A 24,906-nucleotide genomic window follows, 5' to 3' on the forward strand; every position below is an offset into this window, starting at 1 on the left:
CCTCCCACCAGAGGCTATGGTAGGACTCCAGCAGGAGAGATCTGGCCAAGCACCATCTCCTCTCCCAGACAGGAGGTGAGGCAGTAAGAGCTGCTCTGCCTGAGGGCATCAGGACACCATGCTCTAGGGCAGGAGCTGAGGAGCACTCCCCAGGCAAGCAGGTGGTGCTGCTGGAGGACACCAAGCTGGGCTGGTTGTACCCTGAGCACTCCAGCAGCACAGCACACATGCCTGTTCATACCTGCTTAAGACTTGCCACTGTTTGCAGAAATTCAAGATACAAATGAAGCTCTGCTTCTTCCAGACACCCTGAAGAAGCACTGCAGGCCAGAGAATCTGCCTGCAGCAACCCCTGGTGTGCTGGGCAGAGCGGGGCACTTGGCATGACACAGTCAGACCTCTACTCTACAAGAAGATCCTCTGTGAAAAGTCACCATCATTAAAACACCACCAGATGACAGACAGGAGGGACTCAAGAGTTTAATCAGGTGCTTCCAGTTATGCAATATACAAAGGATGACCAAAAGGGAGGACTGGGGCAATGACAAGGACCCTATTAAAAAAAATAATCATGTAGATTTGAGAAAAATAAAAATTCAAGATTAACCCCAGCCCTGTACCATAAAAATCCTCTGCATGTACAATGAATATTACTATATACATGTTTAAAAATAAATGCTCACAGCCTGGAGTGCAAAGATCAGTACTGTAGCTGTGCTTTGTGGCAGGGGAATCCATAAAGTGTTTGGTTTTTAAATTAAAATATAAATAGAAGCATACAACATGCCAAGAACCAAGTGGGTTACATCCTCCTCTGCACAGGGCCAGGGCAAGCAGGATCAGCCCCTACCAGTTACAGCTATAAACCTTCATGTGTCCGAATTCCCAGCCCACCAGGAGGGACGGGCAGCCTGACATGGGCACTGTGTTGCTGCTACACCCCGTTCTTCACTAGCTCGTGGATCCCATCCTCATCAATAATTAAAGGTGCGCAGAACTCTCGGCCTTTCACGTACTTTTCCAGACCCTAAGGGAGGACAAAGCAGCTTGTGAGAACACACGTCACTTGCTCTGTGGACCTGCTGAGCTGTTCCGCAGGTGGCTCTGGCCCCCTTCCATGCTAGCAGCTTGGGGGACTCTGCCTTGCAAATCTCCACTGTGAATTCAAGTCATGCTTTTGTGGCTTACCCCCTTCTCCAGAGTGCCCTGCCAGCCTCCCCACCCCTGGTTAATCTGCAAGGGTGCCCAAGCTCTGGGGAGCCAGTACTCACCTCTCCTCCATAGGAGACCAGGGGAGAAATTTCACACTGGATTGACAGGTCATTTGCATCCTTCAAGCTGCAGAGAAAAGTAATGTCAGGAGGGTTAACTACATCCTGCCAGGGGAGCAGACAGGGCCCAGAGGTCTTACAGGCACTGGCACAGGGGTCAGCGCTGTCTGGGGCACCAGTGGCTGCTGGCCCATGCAGATCTCACCAGTGCAGAGCTACCCAGGGTTAGTCAAGGCTCGAGTGCTCTCCGTGGAGCTGCAAGCTAAAGTCTAGATATCAGCAGCGACTGAAAGGAAAGAGAGCTTTAGATGCAGCTTTACTGAGGGTTTACATGCTTCCCAAGTGTGCAGGTACAGCAGCACCTACACCTCTGGCCTGGATCCCAGCCCCACTGTATTTGATACATGCAAGCTAGTTACCCCTTTCTCCTTCTTCCTCTTGCATCCTTGGGTGATGAGATGCATGTGCAGCACCTGTTTGGTTGGTCACAACAGCTCTTATTTAAAAAGTACTTCTTGTTTAAAGCACAACTTGAAGACACAGGGTAAGGCTTGCTCAGAAACACTATCTGTGGCACCAGCTTCTCCTTCTGCTTTTGCCTCTTAGATCAACTGTCCAGGTTCCTCTGTTCTGCACATGAGCCTGAGCTGGTGAGGATGACAACAGACCCATGCCAGCACTGCCTGCCACAGCCTAGGCCCAAAACAACCACAGCAGCACTGCTGGGCAGAAGCCTACATGGTGTCCCTGATCCTGCTCCTGCTAGCACAAACATCTGTAGATCTGCAGATGCACTAGCATCTGTAGATGCCACAAGCATCCCCAAATGCTCCCTGGATCCAACAAGTGTTTAAGCCTGGCCAGGGGGAGCAAACAGAGAACACCAGGGTACTGTTTTGCACCTGCTCCCCACCACAGCCAGAGAGAACACAGGACATCTTCTGTGGCAACTCTTCCTTGCCCAGGACAAAGCTTGTCCCTGCTGCCACATGCTCACTCAGTTGCTTCCTGTCCCAGCTGTAAGTAAATAAAACTCACCCACCCTAACCCAGCCCCTGCACTTGTGCTTGCCTTGGAGTCAGATTCCTCTCAAGATAAAAAAAAAATAAAAATAAAAAATAATACCATTAACTGGAAATGAAGGACAAACGTAGGATAAAATGCATCCTTTATCCTACATTATAACTAGTGTGATAGCCTAGTTATAAGCACAAAAGCACTTGGAGTCTTGAATTAAAAACAGAGACCTTAGGTGTATCCCACCAGAAAATACCAGAAGATACAACTTCTGAAGGGGAAGAAAAAGCAGCAGGCTTTCCTAGTCTGGAAGTCATTTACTTACCAGCTTGAAGTCCCAGCCCCACAGATGTGCCCTGTGGCACAGAAGAACACACTGCTATTAGAGAAGTTGCTTTAACACCTGCCAACTTCCCTATTTACTTCTATAAACTTCCAAGAGTCAGGGAACTTTCAGGAGCCAGGGTCTGGATCTACAAAACTCAAGAGCTGCAGCCACACAAAGTGCAGCTGGCTGCCTATGCTGAGGTCTGCACACGCTACGTCAAAGCCTGCTTGATGTTTACTTGGTGTTCTTAATTCCGCGTCAAACTGGCGGGCACCGGGAGACGGCAGCCGTCTGTAGCTACAGGACTGGCCAGGATGAGTCTGGGCTGTGCTGCACCACGGCATGATGAACAGGGAGCGTCATCGAAAGGACAGGCCAGCGTGTTTCCCAGCAGCATCCCTCCTGCAGAGTGACCTCTGGGGGCTGCACACAGACAGCAGCATCCGTACCAATGGCACAAGCTCCTTCCAGTTATCCCCGCCTGCTGCCTCTCTGGAAAAGAGACCAGGAGCGAGCAGACACTGCCCGCTTAAGACCCGCCACCACGAGATGCAGCATCCACGGAGTCCTGCAGTGAGACATGCCCCGCTCCCAGCATGCAGCCCAAGCACCCTGCCCCATTAGTCACTATGGGCACCTGCTCACCAGCAGACACCCATCGCAGCAATCACAGCCTGGCACACTGCTTCACCTACAGCCTGTTAGTACCTAAGCACAGCCCCACCACCATGCAAGCTGCACGGTATAGTTACTTGTCATTGACATCTGCTGGGGTGGCATCTGACCTTCCATTTGTGACACTATGTGAGAATAAACATGGGTTAGCAAAGGTGGGAAACCACAAAGCAGATAGGGTTTGCTGTTCTCCAAACAGGGGCTGTGGGAGGTCTCTTGGTCAAGGGATGCTGTGACCCCATACTGCCTGCTGCACGGATCTGCTGGTGTGGTTGGGCTTTAGGAAGCCACTTTGTCCCTGCATGGGCAACCTTGGCTGTGCAACAGAGACCAGCAGGATTTGGTTCACAGACACTGAATCAAGAAGGAAAGCTCTTGCTGAACAAGTGAGCGCCCCTCTGGTGGCCACCACCTGGCCTACCCACAAGAAGGAACCCACAGCTGGTTGTTCCAGCAATGCTGGTTTCAGAAGCACTGAAATGGAGAAGGGCTGCAGACTGTCCAGTGTTTGATACTGAACCCAAAAAGGATGCAGGAGTGCTGGGAGAAGCAACTCACCGAGGGATGGCGGGGATGCGAGTGCCATTTTCATCCACAAAGTGTCCCCCTGCATTGAGAACCCAGCAGTGGTGCAGGGACATCAAGGCATGTCGGGCTGTTGTGGGGTTGTCCTTGCCATTCTGGCTGTCTGCATTCTTCAGGGGAGAAAACTCATCCTCACGCAGCACCTCGTACACTACAAACTTCCTGGTGGAGGAACAGGGGTAGGAGGGTCAGGTTTGGGAAATGTTCTTCCCTGTCACTTTGGCTTCTTCCCTGCCAGGGTGGCTGAGCTGGGGCCTCAGTAGCTGAACCAAGGCTATGGCCCCCAACACCCACTGGCTGTCCTCACAGCCACCAAAGAGAGAGGGGAAGACCTGGGCTGCAGGGTTGGTAGATGCTCCTCTGGCCCAGCCGCAGGGTGCTGCCAACCTAGGGGCACACAGCACCTGTCTCTCCTCCTGCTCATGTCAGGGCACAATGGTCCATTGCCACTGAACAGCATTGGAGCTGACATCCTATCCTGATCCTAGGGGACTGCCAATAAGCACAGCCCTGGGTGCAACCCCTCCCCTCCAGAGACTCTCAGAGCTGCCCAAATGAGAACCAGCAGCCTGCTCCCAGCAGAGAAAAAATGGCATACTTGGAAAACTGGAAGATGTCAAAGACAAACTTTTCCATCTTTATCCCATTGGGCTTCTCGGGCTGGATCAGCTGCCCTGTAGTGATGTCCACATGTGGAATCTTCTTCTCAGCTACATGGTGCTGCAGCTGTGGTTCATAAGTGCTGTAATGGGCCAAGAAAGAGATGTCACACAACTGAGCAAGGCAAGTCTCCAGCTCCCCAGCTCGGACACTGCTGCAGCAGGACAGCTGCTCTGCCCTGACCCCCAGCCCCAAGCAGGGGCTGCTCATCCCCACAGCAGCCAAGGCAGGACAGCCCTGCATGCCCTGGCACCAGCAGCCAGCAATGGCTGGGGGAAACATCATCTCAAGGAAAGGACTGTGCAGAGAGGCAGGGGTCAGGCCATGCAGGGAGAGGCCAGGGACCAGACTGTGAGGTCCTCATCCCAGCACACTTGCAAACAGTTGGAGTTCAACCAGCAGAAAGCAAGGTGTAGGTAGCCAGGTTGTCAGTTATGCTCAGCACCAGCACTCCTTCTCCAGCACCCCAGCAGACCCTTACTTGACTACATCTTTCAGGAAGGCAGTGGTGAAGTAGTGATTGGCGATGTTGCCTGCATTGAAGAGCAGCCGCCCATCCGGGCCCCGTTTCTGGGCAGTGGCCAGAGAGATCTCACTGTACTCCACCACCTGGTAGACACCATCCACTCTGCACACCACGCCGACGGGTTCCGTGGGGTTGGTCTTTTCCACCACCTGCCCAAGGGAAGCACTGTCAGGGGAAGGCTTCCCAGAGACCTGTACTTCAAATATACTGCCCTATATCTAGCATCCCCATGGAGGTTTTTTTCTGTGCAGGACAGCATGGGTAATGCAGGGACAGGCATAGTGGAACTCCTCCTCCCTGGAGAAGGGTGAGATGGCAGGGATGGGTGATAGGGTGGCAGGGACACCCAGAGGGTGCAGGCAGGATCTGGCACCAAGCCCTTATGTGTTTAGCAGAGGGCATGGATAATTTTAGCACCCAGCCCACATGTGAGCAGCCAGCTTGCTGTGCACAAGAAGGAGGCTGCTGGCTCAGCAGAGCCATCCCCCTACATCTGACCTCCCTCCTCTTCTTGCACAACTCCCTGTGGACAATGGGACCCTCCCAGCAAATCCCTACCTGTCACTGCTGCCACAGCAGGGCAGCATGCAAGGTCACTTACTTCCTCCTTTCTGCATACTAAGGTTATTTCCTCCTTCTCTTACATAAGTCAGAAGGAGGAGCTGCTTTCCCTTTCTTAGTTTGCTCTCTGAAAGCTTAAAGGTCAGCAAGCCCTCTCACCTGTTTGGCAGAGCTAAGCCTAATGCAAACACAATCACATAGCCCCTTTGTCTGCTAATCCAGCCTTTAAATAAAGTTTGGGGGGGGGGCAATCTCTCACCCAGGAGACACAGGGCTGGACTCAGCAGTCAACTGCACCTACTGTGTCTGGTCTGGTGCACAGGATGTTACATCCCAGGACAGCTGGCAGCCTGTGGCAGGGATCCTGGATGCCCATGCTCCCTGCAGCCTCCCAAACAACTGCCCAGTATCTGGGTAGGGACTGATCAGCCCCACAGGGCTCTGCAGCAGCTCTTGGCCTCAGGAACTAAGGGACGAGTGAGCCTTGGGCCTGTCAGCGCTACATCCCCATGCAAGACAGGAGGGAAGCAGCACCAAGCAGAGGTGAGTGACACATTCTCTGGGGTGCCTGCCCCCAAAACCATACCTTGGCCCCACAGTCTGCTCCCTTCTCCAAGCAGAACCCGATGAACCTGGGGTCAGCCACCTTCACCAGGATGTTATCCACACAGTAGACATGGACACTCTGCACGCCTCTCCGCTCCATGTCCTCCACAATGCCATGTGCTCCCAGGGCCCGGTACAGGCCCCCATTGCCATCTGCAGAGGGAACAAACTGCTGGGGGCTGCAGCAACACCCGGCTGTCTCATCTGCCAGCCACACTCATCCTCTTTTCCCTATGGAGCCAGCATGGAGGGTCACCAGCCCAGCCATACCCCACCCTCGTTCTCCCGGCCAAGGCAGACACCTCCCAGACTGCGTCATCCCCAGGCCACATCATGCTGTGAGACTGCCCTGTGCAGGCTCCAGCTCCGAAATCTTGTCCTCAGCACTGTGTCTCACCCCCCTGCACCTCTCCTGCCAGCTCCTGATCACTGACCTGGTGCCATAGCAATCTTGCCCTTCTCCTCCAGCAGGATTTTCCCATCAAAACCCAGAGCAGGCAGCATGCCCTGCTGGAAGAAAATGACATTTTCCTTCTTCAAGCCAAAATAGTGATGCTTCACAAAGAATTCTTTGGTTGACTCCATAGTCCGGCCACTTGTCATGATGTACCTGTTGCAGTGCAGAAAAGACCGGATGAGCACGGAGGAGAGACATGGTCTCATACTCCTTAACCCAAATGTGGGGAACTGCTTCAGTTTGTAACACTCATGACAGTCTTCTACCCCCAGCAAACATTTAGAGGGATCTGACCTGTGGTGATCCTGCCTATTTGTCAAGCAAATGAAGGACTTCACATTTCACGTTCCTTGCAACATACATCTCCAAAACGCTACCACACCCTGTGCAGAAGGGGACACCCAACTGCAGCTGTCAGATGCAGCTATGACACCAACCTACAGCTCATACACCACCACAGCCCCTCACCTCCCAGAGCCCTGACTCATGTGGCTGCTGTCCAAGGGCTGTTGGGTTGCGCCTATCATGTGGCACCTACCAGTGGTCCCACAGTGGAGCTTACCAATACCATCTGCTGGTCCTGGATCCACTGACTCCACAAGCCATACCAATGGCAACAGCACAGCATCAGGAGAGTCTGTGCAAACCTATGGGCACTTGGGCTGTCATAGGGGTCTGCACCAACCCATGGGCTCGTGACACTTTGGCATGCTAAAGCCAGTAGAGCCCAAACCAAACCATAAGAGCTCATCCCACCAATGCTATCAGAACACTGCTAACACCACCCCGCATTTCATCCCAAGGCCACCCCAGGGGTGCTGACCACCGAAAGCAGGGTGCTCACCAGGGGATGCTGCAAGGGGTGCCATACTGCTCCTCCGCCAGCTGTTGCAGCCGCCGCAGGCGCTGGGCCTGGAGGTGGAAGAGGGTCTTGCGGGAAGGCAGCCCCACGTCGCACATGCCCTTGGGGTAGGGGACGCCGAGGCGGGTGCCCTGCCCGCCGGCCAGCAGCAGCGCAGCTACGCGGCTCCCCGCGATCTCCGCCAGCCCTGCGCCCGGGAAGGAGAGCACACACGCGTGGGGCCCGCCGCGCCGGCAGCGGCACCGCACCGGGCCGGGCCCCGCCGCCCCCCGCACCTACCGCGGCTCTCCCAGCGCGGCAGCAGCTCACGGTCGCGGGAGGCACTGCCCAGCACATCCCGCGGCACCGGCTGCATCCGCGCGTCCAGCCCGGCCGCCGTCGCCGCACCGCCACCGTCCCCGCGGGCGCGGCGGAAGAAGCGGTTGATCTCGGCCACGTCCATGTCACGCAGCTCCGCCGCCAGCGCCCGGCGGGCCTCGGAGCTCAGCTCGGGCCAGAAACTCAGCACATGGTCCTGGCCGCCCTCCGCCAGCCGCCGCTCCAGCACCGACACACCGGCCGCGTCCTCCGCTGGCTCCATCCCGCCCACCCCTCGGAGCCACCGCGCCCCCCCAATCACCCCTTTATAGCCCCCCGCCACCGCGGAGCCGCCAATGGCAGGCGGCGGCCGCACGCCCCGCGCCCTCACTGGCTGCTGCTCATGGCGTCACAGCGGCGGCTGCGCCCAGCGGAGCCAATCGGAATTGCCGTTGCGGCGGCGCGCGCGCCGGCGGCTGCCATGACAACGCCCGCCACGTCAGCGCGCGGCCCCGGTAGCGAGCAGGGGCGGGGCCGGTCCCGGTGCCCCAGCGCCGGCCGGGAATCTGTGTAAGAGCCGCCCCTTCCCGCTGTGCCAGCCCGCGCCGGGCCCACGGGCAGGGTGCGCACGCTGGTGGGGCTGCTGCAGCCCCTGTCCGTCCTGCAGCTGGAGAGGAGGGCAGCGCAGGGGAAAAACAAACACCAAAATCCACCCCAGGCGGGCAGCAGAGCTCTCCGCAGGGAGCAGCCCTCCCCGTCAGCCGTGCTCGGGAACCTGCCGGGGTCAGCCGCAGTGTCCATCGCTGCAGCGTTCCCTTGGCCCGTGTGAAGTCATCGCTGGGGGCAGCCAAACACTCCCCCGCGCTCAGGCCTCGTGGATCCGGATCCGCGCACTGCTGGCGGCTGCAGAGCATTGTGCAACTCCCGGTACGCCCTGTGGATCATTCCGCGTCAGCAGGGGCGGTTTTCCGCTGGCTGCTACCATCCGGGGATAATATCACTGTGGAAACCGTTACGCCAGAGCAAGTGAGAAAGCAGCCCCGTGCGGCGTGAGTAAGCGCTGCTGCCGCAGGAGCCCGAGCCCCAAGTGACAGGGAGGGAACACGGCCGCGTCTGACTGGGCAAAGGTCAGGCTAGGGCAGGCAACCATGTCCCCACACCCACTTCACCAGGGGTCCCACAAGAAAAGCATGCTGGACAACGGCTCCATACTGAAGCATCATTTATTAATCACCTGTATCAAGCACACATCTGCTCAGCAATGGTGCATGATGGGACACAACAGCTGACATCTAACCCGAAGGGAGGCACGTGGTTACAGTACCCGTCACAGCAGGAAGAAGTGTACCCTCTGGAAAGACAATCTGGGTGCAAGAGGGTGCTCAGGCTAAGGTGTTAGGAGGCTGGAGACCAGCAAGAATAGAATTAGGAATATAGCTAAGATCAGAGCTGACTTGTGCTTTGGCCAGTGATTTAAAAACCAGTTGCCCTCCTTGCATATAGTAAATAGGTGGAAGTGCAAAGAACTTTCTCCCTCACTGCTCCCACAGACACTGGTGGCAGAGGACTACTTTTCTTTGACTGGCAGTGACAATTCATGTCAGATCAGCCACGAAACCCAACCATCACCAAGAAATAACAGCGCCACCGTGTTTCCCATTTACACACATGCTCCAAGAAGGGACAGCCCTTTGGACTGCCTCCTTCCAGGTAGGAAGGCCAGGTCCAAGACATCCCACCAGAGCAGCACCAGCCTCCCCTGGCTTGTCTTGAGACTTCATCTTTCATCCCTTTCTCCCTCAAATCAGACCTCTCCCACAAAGGCAGCTTGCAGGTTTCATATGTAGCTGTCACCTAGCCAAGATTACACAGGTTGGTGCTACACCAAGGGCTATTGAGAGGGAGCTGCATCAGCAACATGGACCAAGAGACCCAGCAAGCCTCCAAGCAGAAAGCCTCAACACTTCTGCAACTAAAGCAAGCAGTAATTTGGAGATGGGAAAGCCAGGCCCATACAGGCACATACCACGACAGATGCCTTGGATTGAATCACAATGCACTTCAGATAGTGACAGGTTTTAGCAGGGCTGAAACTTATGCAAAGCCACCAACAGATCACTGAGACACCAGAGTGGGCTTCAGTTTGATAGAAAAGGTTTTGAAGGCAGAGAGTTCATGATAATGATAAAACGCTTCTGCTCCGAGGAGCTTCTAAAACTCCCTGTACCACAGAGCCTACAGAGGGAAGCCAGGGGCTGGATCCAGTGACAATACAGAGATCAGCATCTTCAACTCTTAATAGGAATAAAATTTAAAGCAGCAGCTGTGAGATTTTTTCCCAGCTCCATCCTCAAGCCTGGTCAATATGCATCCAGAGAGAAAATGTGGCAGCAGGAGTTTGCACCTTGAAGATTTATTTAGCTCCTATTAAAGCAGCTGAACAAAACCCCAGCCAAACTCTGGTGGAACAGCTTTACCATGCTGCAGGAACAGGCTGTAGCTCCTCTCTACAGATTCATGCTGGCATGGGTCTCTATCTTTAGTTACAAATCCAAAGCATAATTCTGACCAAAAAAAGAGATATGCTTTAAAGAAGACAGAGCAGTTCACAGTCCTGGACGACTGCATGTGAGAACTTAAATGCACTGAAGTTCTGCACCTGCACCCTGGTATCTCCCTATCTGTCACTCACACAGCCAGCTTAAAGCTGCTGGCACAATGGCATTCAACATGTGAACTTTGGGGCCAAAGTATTTTCACCCCTGGCTCAACCCACCAGAGATAGCAACAACTCAGAGCTGAGGAGGTCACTCAATACCTACCAATAGAGTACTTGTAAACACTGTTCTTCACATAGGAAAAATCCTCACCCAGTTAATCATCCAGTTCCTACCCTACACTAAAGGTGATTCACTGCAAGGACAATTAAATTAAAAGCAACAAATCACACACCCCATCTATGCAAAGCTGCTGCATACACCAAAATAGCATCATTCCCAGAAAAAGTCTGATCAGCAAATCTCACCTTAAAACTCATTGTGGGCTTTTTAATATTGTTTGATGTTCTCATGGAAAACCTATCACCTCAAAGGCAACAGAAACATTCAGAGATTGGTCCTTTCTGAAGGAGTTTGGGAAGGGGCACAGAAGATATGACAGTACACCAGCACAGAGAGGAACTCTGACTTGTGAAATGCTAGAGACACTGGATCTCCTGACACACGGCACACACACAGGGCAAAAAAAAGAAAAAAGAGGAGCTGAAGTGCAGGATTCCAGCAATTCCAGCATCAGCAGGATGCAAAAAGTAAACTGCAAAGTAATTCAGGTATTACTCCAGGGAAGGTCAGGGATGGCTCAGGCAGCTGCCCACAAGCATTTCAGCTGGAGAAAAGGATGCACACGGGCTCTCTTCCTCACTAAAACTGGTACCAGAGGGCCACAAGCCAGAATATGCTGGTCCTCCTCTAATTTGGGTTGTTTCACACTATGCATGCCAGAAGTCATGATACTCTATGTATGGGCTTGCACACCCCTTGGAAAATACCACTACCTACCCAATGCCAGCAGCTGTGCAGGTGAGTTTCTGCCTGTGCACTGAAGCAACATGAGCAGAGAGCATGCTCCAGGGGGAAACCTGCTTGCCCAGGTTTCTTTCTCCAAAAGCATGTGGCTATTGTCCCCTGTACCGGGAAAGACCTTCTTCTGGCTAGTGAGGTCTGGGACTGAACGAGCCCTTTCTATACAGGATCTCAGATTGCCTCAGTCCCTTTGTGTAACCTATGAAGGACCAAAAGTGTCAGTGCTTCTATCTACAAGTCTAATGGATTAATGCAAAACCAAAATGCTCAACACAGAGCAGCCAAGTGTGGGACCTACGACAGACAAATATTTGTTCTTATAAGACCTGCAAGGCAGCAGTCCTGCTGAGACACAAGGAATGCTGTGTGCTGTAGCACTCCTTTCAAAACCTATCACCTAAAGACGCCTATGTGTCACAGATGATTTGGCATTAGAGCTAGGGAGCATCAGGGCCAGCACAGGGCATATGCTAGAAAAGATGACTCCACACTGACAGGGTTTTCACACCACCTCAGGCTACAGAGTGCTTACAGGCTGTGCCAGGAACGAGGCTGGCACTGTCCTGATGACATGTATTCACCATCAGTCCCTGCCCACCCGGGGCATACAAGCAAGTTCAGCTTACCACCAACATCACCCACACCTTGCTAAGCCCAGTATGCCATCCATGCTATGTCAGACAGACAGCTCTTCTCAGGTCACAAGGTGGTGACAGGGTAACGTTCAGCAGATCTGATTTCACTGCCTCCTCTGCTCTACGTGATGTGAAGACTTGAAAGCCCTCCTGGCCTGGTTTAAAGAGGATGGTCTTTCTGCTTCATTATTATATAGATAATCCTCTCCCTAGAGCAAAGTCAAGTGCTACGGCCAAGACTTTGCATGGTCTTGCTACAAATCACGTATAAGCGGTCACAAGGTCTGCTCGGTCCCCCAGGCTCTCCCTCAGGCACCACTCCTGCCACCCAAGCGCCTGCTGGGGCAAAGCCACACACCCAGTGTAAACGAGCAAGCACAATACACACACAAGCACACGCTGAAAGCCATCCCGGCCTCCTCTGCACATCACAAAGCAGCAGTAAAGGTTTCAAAGCCCAGTTAAGTCCTTTGCATCTCTCCTTCACAGATGACTCAAAAGCAGGGCTAGGAAGCTCTTTTGCACATTCAACTGTAAAACATGTGAGGAAGAGGAGCAAGACACCTCTCCTGACTGTTGCTACTGCCTACAGCAGATTTTGGTACAGATACCCTCTCTTATAGGCACTCAGTGGGTAAAACGTAGCCACAACAAACTTGCCATCAAAAATCTTTCCAGTCAGCATTTTTTGGGCAGCTTTGGAATCACCAGCATTTGCATATTCAACAAAGACCTGAAAGAGAGAAGGGAGAAATAGGACTTCCAGTGCAGCATGCCACATGCCTGCCCCTCCCACCCCCCGACCCTCCAACCAGAGAAACAGTTCCTGAGCATGTTTTTCCCTTTTAGCCTTGGTAGAGCCCAGAGCAGTGGAGCTAAAAAGAAAGAACCTTCATGCCTGAACTGGAGTTTCTTCATCTCTTGATCATTTCTAAGGGGAGCGTGTTTGGTAAGGTGGGAGAATGTACGGTGATGCTCTACACTGTCGGTGTTTCCTCTCCTGCCCATTGGCTTCTCCACTTCCCTGACATATCCTGGCTTCCCTGCTAAGGCTATTTGGACACCTCCCAGGTTAGGCAACTGTACATAACCAAGAAGGAACCTGTGCCGTCCTTCAAGATAACCTATTTTTAGCACTGTCATCCAGGAGCTGAGCAGCAGTCCTGCAGCACATGGAGCACACATGGGAATATACAGCCTCTTCCCACCATACACTTACTTGGCCTTTACCAGGATTCTCCTTTGGAATAAGCAAGGAAACCACCGGTCCATATTTCTGACACTCCTCCCTTATGTCTTCCAGGATATCTGAGAAAGGAAAGAGCTGGTTGCCTTTCACTTTGTAAACTAGATGAGCAAAGAAGCAAATTAAGGCCACATGAACACAATAAGGAACAGCCAACAAATGGCTTTTCCTCTCAATTTAAAATAAATAATCAAGATGTGCCACAGCAGAAGTTGACGCTGCATAATGCACATATAACGAGACAAAATGTCTGAACTGAGGCTCACAGACCTGCAGGCAGTGAATCCCTGATAGCAGGGCTTGGAGTAAACGGACAGTGCTTTTCCTTGCATACAAAGCCTGGCCTTCCAGTACCCAAAACACTGGGAATTATAAGTGCCTATTCTTTGTTATGGCACTTGGAGGAGAGTAACTAAAGTAGCTGCCACAAACCCTCCTTTGTGGCCAAAAAACCCAACCTTTTAAACTCATATCCCCAAAGTGCTCTAGATTTTGCCACTCATGTGGATTTGAGGACAGAAACATATATTCTACCAACATGCCCTGCCACCTACCACACAGAATTTTTGCTACAGTTTAAGAACTCCAAAGAGATATTTCAGTTCTCTGCTGAGATCTTTGATAAGTTCATCAGCAAACTTTTACAGATCTCTGCTACTGGGTTCCAGAGTCTTGCACATGCTCAGTAGAAGCTCAGAGCCACAAATGTATTATGAGGTCTGTGGGCATTTAACCAAAGAAGAAAATCTAAATCTGTTATAATTTTTAATTTGGGATTCTTCAAGAACTCACTACAAGCTCTGCTTTCTGTCTCAACCTCTTGGTCTATTCTCTGTTGGTGCGGTTGACCCATTTGGTTCCACATCTCAGCTGAGCAGCAATTTGTTTGTTGTTCTAGTGCCTATTAGTTGTACTTCTGCTTGTTCTCACATGCCTAAAGCCAAACAAAAGAGTCCATGAGACCACATTGCTATATACGAATTGCACAGCTTGCACTGACCTTCATATTCTTCTTCGCACTGCAGAGAAGCATCACTTAGGACATTTAGCAGCCTCAGCACAGGCGTGGGGAGCATCACCAAATCTTCAATATGGGGAGCTGTTTGACACCCAAAGAATAAAATAAACCAAAGTCCAAAGGATCAAGGAAACAGGAAGTTAACTCAAAATACACTATCATACACAGCACTTCCTGCTGTTTGCAGGACTGTTTTGCAGTTACAGCCTGTATTTCCCTGTTTCCTACTTATCTTCACCTGTGCACTTACTCTTCCAAAGGGTTCAGTGCACTCTGCAATTATACTGGGACCAGCACCTGAAATTGCTTTTAAAATTACAAAGCTAGCAGAAATTAAGACTGGAGTTATATCTACTTAGGTCACATGCAGAAACTGATGTGACCTCAAGAGCTATGCTAAGTTCAGCAAACTGCCCTGCATGTTTGGAGATATGGGAAGATGAAATAACTACTCTGCAACCTGCCTCTCCTGTTATGGCTACAAGCTGAAAACAGGCCAGCCAGCTTGTGTAATTCCAATTCTTAAGCTATACTACAGCACAAGCCTCACTATTCTCCAGGATGTCTTTCAGTTCTTCCCTAAACACCATTTAAACCTTCCCTCTTTCAAAATCCAACTGCAATGCACTGTGTTTAAGACCACCACACAATCTTGCAAAGAAATGAGAAAAGCTACTTAGCTACTTCAGCAATGCAGCGCTATAGAATATGACATGACTACAGGAGGGTGACCACAAGGTGTGTGAGCAATGATCCTGTGAACTTTACAGGAATAGAAATAAAGCCTGCTGCTATGGGGCACTTGGCTCCAACAAAACAAGCAGCTCCAGGATGGCCTGGAAGAAGCAGGAGTATAGAGACTCAAGTAGCATAGAGACTACTGTGGAAGAAGAAAACCACCCAGGGGGACAGACTAATGCCAAACCGAGTCACATCCAAGAAGACACCCAGTCTTCTAGAAACTCAGAGCAGCAGCGACACTGTCAGCTCTCCAGGGACAAAAGCTTGATTTCATGTTCCTCAAGGGAACTGGCAGACCAGTCATGAATTTAAGATCTGGAAGCCCAACTTGCAGTACATGGAGAGCATTAATGTTTTTATCTGTACTGGCAGCTACGGTTGCCGAACACAATAGCAGTACCTCACAGTCCTCCCACTTGACAGCGAGAGAGGAGAAAAAAGGGAAGAAACGGCCTCAGTTCTCCAGTCTTACCCTTCTGTATACGTTTGCAAAGGTAGTGGGTTATTATTTTCTTCAAAATACTTTTCCAAGCTAGGCACACAACATGTGTGAGGGAGCTGACATCTCTGCCATGCACAGACAGATGTTGATTTCATATTGCAAGAGGAGATGACAGAACGAACACACAGCTATAAATCAACTCCTTCCTGACATGGAAGCGTCCTTATGAAAAGCTTAGAGTATGAAAGGTCTTATCAGTGTAGACGATGCCCAGACAGCACTCAGGGACAGCCCTTTGAAGAAAGGTGCTGCATCCAGATAACCAGGCATGTTCCAGCTCTAAGCAAACATCTGGGACCATTCCTCCACAGGATTCTTGGCAACCAAGAGGCAATGTCAGATGAATCAGAAACTGAAAGAATATTTAAGTGTCACCTCATTCTTATATGTTGCCCCTTTTATTGAAGAAAGTCTGTAATTCATTTCACATGGCTTTTTTCAGAGACGGAAACAAACCAAACCCTAGGACTCAGAGCCATCTGCTCTTCTCATAACCAAGTCACAAATGCATTTCTTGCAATATGTTTCTGCTGTAGGAGGTACTTTCTGCCCAGTCCCTCTGCTCCTCTTCAGAGTGCCAGGAGATACCTACAACACTGACAATACAGAGCATGCAAGCAGCTCAGGAAAGAAGTTGATGAACTGGAGAGTCAAGACTTGGCTGTAAATGACAAAGAAAGCTATTCTCAGCTGTCTTTGCTCTAAAGAGGAAAAACTGTCCAAGTGAAAGGCAATGACAGACCATTTTCTGACTCCCTAGGAAAGCAACGGTAAATGCTCTCTCATTGTGGAGACAAGCATATGTACAAGTTTGGCAAACACAACTAGGGAAAAAGAAGCCGTTATATAAGCTTGTAGCACTACCCACAGAAGCACCTTCCTAGCTACAGTTAGAGGTCTGTGTTTAAAACTAGAACTGAAAGCTGCCAATATATTATCCCCTCTGTGCTAAAGCAATACTGGCTACAAAGTTCAGCCATTGAAGGTGGAACTGTAGTGGATTACCACAGTTCCAGTTTCTGAAATGCAAGGGAAGTTTGAAAACAGGAAAGAGTCTGTTGCCTTTGCCTAATACACAGGAATGCCAGTATCTTGACATGACCACAAGAGGCAATACGTAACCTTCACTGCAAAGTACACCAAGAAACTTAAGAAAAGCAGGGCAAAGATTCAAGGAAAATGCTAGTTCAGCCAGAAGCTGGATGCCTGAAGCATCAATTTATGTTGCAGAAAAGCTGGATGCAGAGCTCTTCACTGGTGTTCCTGAAAGCAGACAAGCTTTGGAGGATGCTGCAATTATTTTGGAACAGAAATCAGGGAGGGATATGAGCCTAAAAAGGGTAGTGTTTAGGGTAGTTAGTTAGCAGCCCATCTTTTGCTAACAGCCTGCAACCCACATGAGGAGGAAGGAAGGTGGGGGTGGTCCTGGGGAAACTTTCAATAGATTGAAGAGAAACTGACAGATGAAAGTGCCATTGACACCTGCTGTGACCTGCCACACTGGCACCAGGAAAGGCAGGCTAGCCACTGCAAAAACAGGCTTTCACCACAAGAATACACTGGGACTATTTGGCCTGTTCAGAGGATGCAGAGGCAGCAGATGCAATCACCAGCCACTGCCCTAGTCACTCACATCCCTGGCTTCTGAAATGGGAAATGCTTGGCATATGAAGAACAATTCACTATCATAAATAGCACAGTACTCTTCAAAAGCACCTTACCAGGCACAGTATTAGGTAAATACCTTTGTTATTTCTGTCCTCTCAGATGAATGCTGCTGCTAATGCACAGTTTGATCAGGGCAGAATTTAATGGGAATCCAACCAGGGTAAAGCAAGAGCCCAGGGCGCTAGAGGGGCACGGCAGCAATGAGAGCACAGGCATCGCTCTGGCCTGCCTACTTGTGATACTGTGGAGGGCTGGCAAGTGCTGCTATGAGCAAAGGAGCAGCAATGGGACCAGAACCAGAAACAGTAAAATTTAACTGTGCTCTGTGGTGTTTCCACCACAGAGCTGAGAAAGCCATGAGCAGGGGTGACATGCACAACTTACCAAAGGGAATGCTGAAGAACGGGCTGCATAAAGCCTTCTCAGCAGAGGCTCGCTTTCCTTGGTCACAATGAAGCATGCTGGAAGAGAAGACACCCTTATGCTCTTTCATGTAACATTCCTGCATTGACATATTAAACACAGGCTGGAAGCCAGTACTGAGAAATGCCCTATGTTTTGGGTTGTTTATGGATCAAAGAGAAGAATGAGAAGCATGTCTTTCAATTCACAGCTGAAGCACACTGGAAGTATCCCCTGAAAGCATCCCCTGAAAGCATTCTGGGTACACAGAACAGTAAGTTTTACTTCTCGATGACTCTTGGCACCAAATGATGGAAGCTGCCCACTTAACAAGTTCACAGGGAAGTTCAACATGGCATGTTCCAGCTCCACTTTCCCAGACCATTCAACTCATGTCTCAGGCACACATGAAGTCTTACAAAAGATTTATTTTACTTCCGTATTTATCTAATCACACTCCAAGCAGCTCCAGCATCTTTCCACAAATGGGACTCAAAGCAGCTAATAGACCAGTGCTTGCCTGAGAACTTCCTTTACTCAGCTTTACCAGTTGCTCCCAATGCTACTTCTGTCAAGTTGCGTCCTCATTCACTCTGCAGCCTCAGAACAGAGTCACAGGACTGCAGAAACAATCCCCTTGGCAGACCTCTCAATAGGGAGCAACACAAGTGCACCTGAATCTTGACAGCAAGGGAGAAGCAGCACTGTCTGCCCCCCTCCATCGTTTCTGACTACACTCCCCTAAAGCAGCAAAGTTTCCAGTTTTCTCCAAATATAACCTCATTGGCAGGAAGTACAAAGCACTGTAACAGCAATTGATTAATGTCATGACTGATATTCTTTATGTGCTTACTCCATACTGTGCCAAAATCAGGAGCTGAAGGATGTCTGCTAACACTTGCACTTCTTACTAGCATAGTGGCTGGGAGATTTTAGAAATAAAATTTAAGAAAAAAGAAAAAAAAAAGAAAAAGAAAGTAAAAGGTGTGGGCTCTAAGTTACCAAGAGCAGGGCAGGAGACTTACAGAGCACATCTTTAAGCAAGTTAGTCAATATGACAAGATACCTTTTGATAAGGTCTCTGAGGTGATAAGCTGGAATGGCTGAATTAACCACCCCTTCACTGGCAAATATGCGATCAATGATGGCAGAACTGTTTGTCTGGAAAGAACAAGGAACAGTGCTTAAGAAGGAAAAAGACCAGTGCAAAGCTTATAATATCCCATCATCTTCTAGACTGAATGCTGAGGGCTCTGGTGGCATTCTGTAAGAGATCCCCAATGCTGAAGCCTCACATGTTAAACCCTCAGGCCCACATCAGATGAAGTTTTTCTCATTTGCCTATGCAAAACCTAGAAATTTCCATACATAGGCAAATTTGCAGTTACTGTGGATGTTAGGATGCTGAAAGAATACTCTTACTGGGAAGGGAAACATAAACCAAAACTATTTCATACAGAACTGAGGACAGCAGCAGGCTCCTGGCTCACAACATACAGTCTTCCTCTTGTTCTCTCAGGATACACTTACAAGAAGAACCCCACATTAGAGCTCATGTTAGACTAAAACCAGCAAGTAATTCCTCTGTCACTGTGCTGCTGAACTAGCTGGCAGACATCAGTCAGTCATTTTGTTCTTCCTTCTGTGCCATACTACAGCCAGTGTAACTGACCACCCAAATCTTGACAAGACACAGGCTCCAGAGACTCCTGAAACCCCCAGCAGTAACCAGTTACTCCAGTAACCTGAACATACACAGCATTCAGACATTGCAGTCCCACAGGGCAGGGAGGTCTTTAAGGCTCTGAAACCTTCATTTTCAAGGCAATAGGATGAGAGAAACGTCCTGGAAACATACTCTAGTTGCCAGGTGCTACCTCACAAATCCAGATTACAAACAAGAAGCAGGAGGACTCATCTGGTGCAGGCAAGTACACCTGCAGCAGCTCTCTTACCTTCCATTCCTGAGATTGGACTGTATGTTTCAGTTTCATTCCTGAGAACATTTCCAGTAAAACGATTCCCAGACTCCATAGATCCACAGCAGAGGTACACTCCGTCTCACTCTGGAGCCCTGCCTGTGCCAGGCAGTTCTGCAGTTCTGCCTCTGGAGCCCGATACCCGTCTGTTTGAATATACTTCACATCCTACAGAAGATCAAACACATAGAAAAAGTTATTTTTTCAGATTCAGGTTCTCCACCCCATCCTTAAATCGGGTATCTTTCCAAATAGATCACCAAAATATTGCTAAATTGACAGAGTGTTGTAGGCTGGCAATTCAACTTGCTATACTGCTGTGTTGATTAGGAAAAAACCCAAGACTGTCTGGAAGAGGGAACATCTCCTAGCAAAACAGCAGGCATCCTAGTAACATCTAATCTCTCTGAAAGACAGCTCTGCTGGGAGGAAGAGGCTGGATGTCACTGCAGACTGACCCATTAGCCTCTCATTGGCACAGAAGATGCTAGAAGTTTCAGGATAAGGCTCGAACACCCACAATATGCTCCCACATCAGGTGCATGAGAGCACAAACAGCCCAGTCAGAACAGTGAGGATCAGTTACAGCTGCCATTATTCAAGTACTGATGTTCTGTGGAACAAAACATTAGAAGAATGAGGCAAGCACCTAACACTCGGGCAAGAAAATTATCAAAGGCACTTCCCACGCTCCTTTTCCTTCTCCCCCTTGCAGCCAGAAGTGCTGTAGCAATGAATACCTGCCCAGCTGCTGCGGCTGGCACATTAAACCAAAATGCCCACACACCACCTGCTTAAAAGAAACAGGGAAATTCCAGAATCACAAAAGTGCTGGCTGGAGTGGCTGCTCTGAAGGTCTCCAATCCAGTCTCCTGCTCACAGCCAAATATCTGATCAGTCAGCTGTGGCTTTGTGTAGCCAAGTTTTGTAAGTGTCCAAAGACAAACCGCATGCTTTGTCTTTTTAATGCAAGAGGGCTCATTTTAGAAACGCTGTTGCAACTCAAAGAATGAAACAAGAACAGACAAGCCTACTTCCTGGGTAAGGTGCAAGATTGGGAATTCTTACCAGGGGAATATATTCAAACCAAAAATTATCTGATTCTCTGATTGCAAACAACGTTTACAGAAGATGCTTTCAGGCAACAGAGGCTGCCAAAGAAGTTTATAACTTAAAAAAAATTGATATACAAACCAGTGTCCCTCCTCCTGTGGGCAAAGAGCAGAACCTCTAGCATGGCAAAAGCAGCAATTTAGCAACCCCATCAAGTAGCATTTAGAGATAGAGAAAACACTGATCATTTGCCACAGGGCAAGATGGAATTTCACTCCTACCATCTACGGCATTTTGAGAGATGCAAGTCGTTGAGACCTTGATCTGTGTACAGCCATTCTCAGTTAAACAGTAACAGCAGGAAAAGTTATGCAAGGATAAGCTTGGCAGAGCTGTCACAAATAAAAGTAGCATAGTCTTGACTCATATAAGGAAATCACGTACATATGCTACCGCCCAAGGTAAGGGTGGTGAGGGGAAGCCCACCCATTGTACCCAGTGCACATTCAAAGCAGGGTGAGAAGGTTCACCCATAGAGCCAGCATATTTCTGAGAACTGGAAAAGGAAACTGAGCCAAACAAAGCAGATAGGAAAGAACCACAGAAGCAAGTAAAACACCTGGTCAACTATTGTGAGGCAAGTCTCAGAGCAAGCAGCAAAACACAGATCTGAATTTAAAAAAAAAAGTATATATATCCCGATATATATGTCCCATTAGACATGGGACACCAGGAGAATGTTTTTTGCTGATTGACTTGAACAGATTACCAGCATAAGCCAGCATTCAGCCAAGAATGTGGGAGAACTGAAGACAACATGGAGGAGTTAAGAAGTGCAAACATTAAAAACAACTCCTGTACCAAAGGATGCAGACAGATCACCCACACAGTCCTGATATCCACAGTGGGCTGTACTGTCAATACCACGTAAACCAGTAGAAAAAGTATATGAATCTGAAACCTCTAAATGAGCAGAGTGCAGGGAACAGGGACAAGCCAGGGCAATGTCTGCATGGAAAAAATAATTCGTTTACTAAACCTACTGCCCATCACCCAGTCATTAAAGGTGAATTTGCTAAGAAGCTACCTGATGAAAAAGCTTTACTGACACCCCTCGCAGGCTATTACTGGGAGAGGGAGGGATAAAAGGCAGCTCTATCAAGCCAACAGCAGAACCTCCTGAGGCTCTCTGCTTTCATTAAGAGGCCACAGAAGAGAATAAAAAGAGCAAAGACAAACTTACAAAATCCAGAATTACCAAAACAAAAAAAGTGACAGCATGAAGAGGGAGTGAAAGCCCAACAAAAGGGAAAAGCAGAGCAGAACAGGCAGAGATCTGTCTGTGTCAGTAAAGAACGGGCACTAGCCTACCCACAACCTGAGTATATGCTTTCGTCAACACAATGACACGGGAAACATCCAGACTTTCCGAGAAAGGGAAGCTGCTGAAGACAGGATGAAAGTAAAGATAAGCACAAGGATACTGCCAGATATAATGCAGTTGACTGGGAGGTTGATGGTGAAACCTGGATTACTACTACACGCGATAAGGGATGATAAAAGGAAGTTCTACAGATCTGGGTGCTCCCATGTGTCTGACCACATTAAAACTAGCAAACCTTCCAGGAAGCTGACACACCACTTCTTTCAGTGCATCATTACCTTTGGAATTCAGGGTCATATGTAGCACAAAGGCTTAAGACATCCGCAAAGACAGGCAAGGAGAATGGGAACACATTTCATCCTTTTCCAGGAAACCCTCAGCACCAGCTCAGCTACTGTATCGATCAGGTCATGTCAATTCCTACACTCAATGAGCTAAAGGCATCACAGACACACAGAACTCAACACAGAGCCAACCGCTTAGACAGAAGCATGTTCCAAACCTGATTCCCCTCTTTGAAGCTAAGTCCAAAGTCAATGAGCTTAAAGCACTCCTCCTCTGCGCTCCACAGGATGTTGCGTGGCTTGAGGTCTGCATGCACGTAGCCTTTGTGGTGCAGGAAAGCCAGGGCTTCGAGAACGTCTCGGGCGCAGTGCTGGATCATCCACATGGAGCAGCCCTGGTTGCTGGAGTGCAGCAGCAGCTCGGACACACTGATGTCCAGCAGCTCCAGCAGGAGACAACGAGATGGGCCATTTGCAGAGTAGTGGTTGGTGAACACACCATACAGTGTCACTATAGTCAGACACAGTGACTGGCATTGGTAACAAGCAATTAGACAGTCACATTCCACCACTGCCCAGATCACCACAAAAGCTGCAGGGAGCAGCATGATGTTCAGAGAGATGTAGAACCAGACTTCAGAGGGAAACAGCAAGGGAAAACCTGTCATGTCACCCCTAAGGGCTCTGGAGGACAGGCCAGGAGGCTCTGCTAAAGCATCAGGGCCAAGTGCTCAGCAGATCAAACTCTGCGACATGGATAATCATGTCCCGGTGGGTAAAATGGAGGCAGTACCATTCTTTCGGGGATATGTCAATCTCTTCCTGCAACAAACCTAGCATAATAGGAACCTAAGCTCTGTCTGGGTGTCTAGGTATGTTACAGCATTAAAAAGCATATCACACTGAGAAAAAGAATCAGTGGTGGGTGGACCTCGGGACTTCCAGCAGACGACTCTGATATGGAGACTTTCTCCCTTGCCAGGCCCTTTCCTACCCATACAGCAGCCAGAGCCGGCAGGCAGACAGCACCCACCACTGCCAGGCAGGCAGTGCAGCTCAGGCAGCCCTGCCCAAAGTGGGACTCTGGGGTGCCCTGCCTGCAGGACCTACTCTGCCCGCCCACAGGGTGACACCATCCACCTGCCTGCTCCTGCCTGCACTGTGGAGGTGGCCCACAGGCCCCAGCCCAGGGAAAGGGGATGTACCCAGGAGCATGCACCAAGAAGCACCCACTGCAGGGATGCTGCTTTGGGGTATCCAGGCGAGGGGCATTCACACCTGCTCGCCCAGGGGTGTCAACCCAAAGGGGACATTGGTTTGGGGGTCCCTAGCCCTACCTGTGGGGGCCAGCTTGAGGACGAGTGCACTCATATTCCCCAAGGGACTGGGGGTGGCTTGGGGCCACCAGTTTGCCCTGAGGGAGACTGTAATGGGGGGACCCCCGGGAACAGGGGTGCCCGCGGGGTGCCCTGAGAAAGGGGTTTGGGGAGGAGATACCGGAGGTGCCGTTACCGATGTTGCGGTGCCCGCGGAGGTGCTCGAGCGCGGCGCGCTCCTTGCGGAAGCCGTACTCGGCGCAGTCGGCGGCGGGCGGGCGGGCGCCGGGGCGGCGCGCGGGCCGCGGCGGGGGGGGCACGAACTCCTTGACAGCGCCCGGGGGGGCCCGCGGGTCTCCGCAGCAGCGCACCCGGTACACGGAGGCCGAGGAGCCGCTGCCCAGCGGCGCCTGCACCTCCCAGAGCCGGCCCAGCGCCTCCAGCAGCGGCGCCGTGCTCCACACGCACCCCGACATGGCGCGGTCCCGCCTCACATCGCCCCCCCGCCGCTCCCGCTGCCCCGCCGCTGAAGCGCGATCGCCACCGTCCCCGGCACCAGCCGCCGCCGCGTTCCGGCCGCCATGACACCGGAAACGGGGCGGAGACACCGGGCAGGGCCGCCACCGACCCGCCTTTGCCGGGGAGGAGTTGACGAGGGGCTGCGGTACCGGAGTCCGATCTTCTCCGAGCCCGGCACACGAGGGCAGCCGAGTCACCCCTCACCCCCGGCACCGCCAAACCGACCCGGCTCCCCCGGGGCCGTGCCGCTGGGCCTAGCTCCCGGGGTGGGGGTGTTCTTTGCAGGTGTCAGGCCTCTGGCAGCACTTGATGGGGGTATTGACAGAACTGAACCCAGGCAGCCAAGAAAGCCGGCGGCATCCAGGCCTGTATCAGCAACAGTGTGGCCAGCAGGACTGGGGAAGTGACCATGCTCTGGACTTGGTGTTGGTGAGGCCATACCTCGAACACAGTTCTGGGCCCCTTATTACAAGATAGACGTTGAGGTGCTGAAGCAGGTCCAGAGAAAGGCAATGAAGCTGGTGAAGGGTCTGGAGCACAAGTGTGATGAGCAGCGGCTGAGGGAACTGGGGGTGTTTAGTCTGGAGAAGGCTCGGGGGGGGGCCTTACCTCTTTCTACAACTACTGAAAGGAGGTTGCAGCAAGGTGGGGGTCGGTCTCTCAGAGGACAAGTGACAGGACAAGAGGTAACGGCCTCAAGCTGCCCCAGGGGAGATTTAGATTGGATATTAGG

At 50.8% G+C, this 24,906-nt stretch overlaps 2 protein-coding genes across 3 annotated transcripts; both read right to left on the minus strand.

The window, feature by feature from the left end:
• Positions 1-462: 462 nt before the first annotated feature.
• UAP1 (UDP-N-acetylglucosamine pyrophosphorylase 1) lies at positions 463-8,129 on the minus strand. 2 transcript variants are annotated; one of them, XM_034064193.1, is made up of 10 exons: positions 7,828-8,129; positions 7,531-7,735; positions 6,664-6,839; positions 6,210-6,382; positions 5,018-5,211; positions 4,475-4,618; positions 3,850-4,038; positions 3,369-3,416; positions 1,272-1,338; positions 463-1,027 (listed from the first exon to the last, which is right to left on the minus strand). In XM_034064193.1, exons 1-10 carry the CDS (start codon positions 8,126-8,128, stop codon positions 935-937), a joined length of 1,590 nt encoding a protein of 529 aa, XP_033920084.1. In that variant the 5' UTR covers position 8,129; the 3' UTR covers positions 463-934. The 2 variants fall into 2 exon arrangements, with proteins under 2 accessions (XP_033920084.1, XP_033920085.1); XM_034064194.1 differs by lacking the exon at positions 3,369-3,416.
• A 921-nt stretch (positions 8,130-9,050) lies between these two features.
• Positions 9,051-24,236, minus strand: UHMK1 (U2AF homology motif kinase 1). Its single transcript, XM_034063772.1, has 8 exons — positions 23,851-24,236; positions 22,557-22,849; positions 19,594-19,785; positions 18,705-18,799; positions 17,621-17,697; positions 14,308-14,406; positions 13,281-13,369; positions 9,051-12,794 (listed from the first exon to the last, which is right to left on the minus strand). Exons 1-8 carry the CDS (start codon positions 24,128-24,130, stop codon positions 12,648-12,650), a joined length of 1,272 nt encoding a protein of 423 aa, XP_033919663.1. The 5' UTR covers positions 24,131-24,236; the 3' UTR covers positions 9,051-12,647.
• Positions 24,237-24,906: the final 670 nt, after the last annotated feature.

The sequence above is a fragment of the Melopsittacus undulatus genome, chromosome 6 (genome assembly GCF_012275295.1).
Source record: "Melopsittacus undulatus isolate bMelUnd1 chromosome 6, bMelUnd1.mat.Z, whole genome shotgun sequence".
NCBI classification, from domain to species: domain Eukaryota; kingdom Metazoa; phylum Chordata; class Aves; order Psittaciformes; family Psittaculidae; genus Melopsittacus; species Melopsittacus undulatus.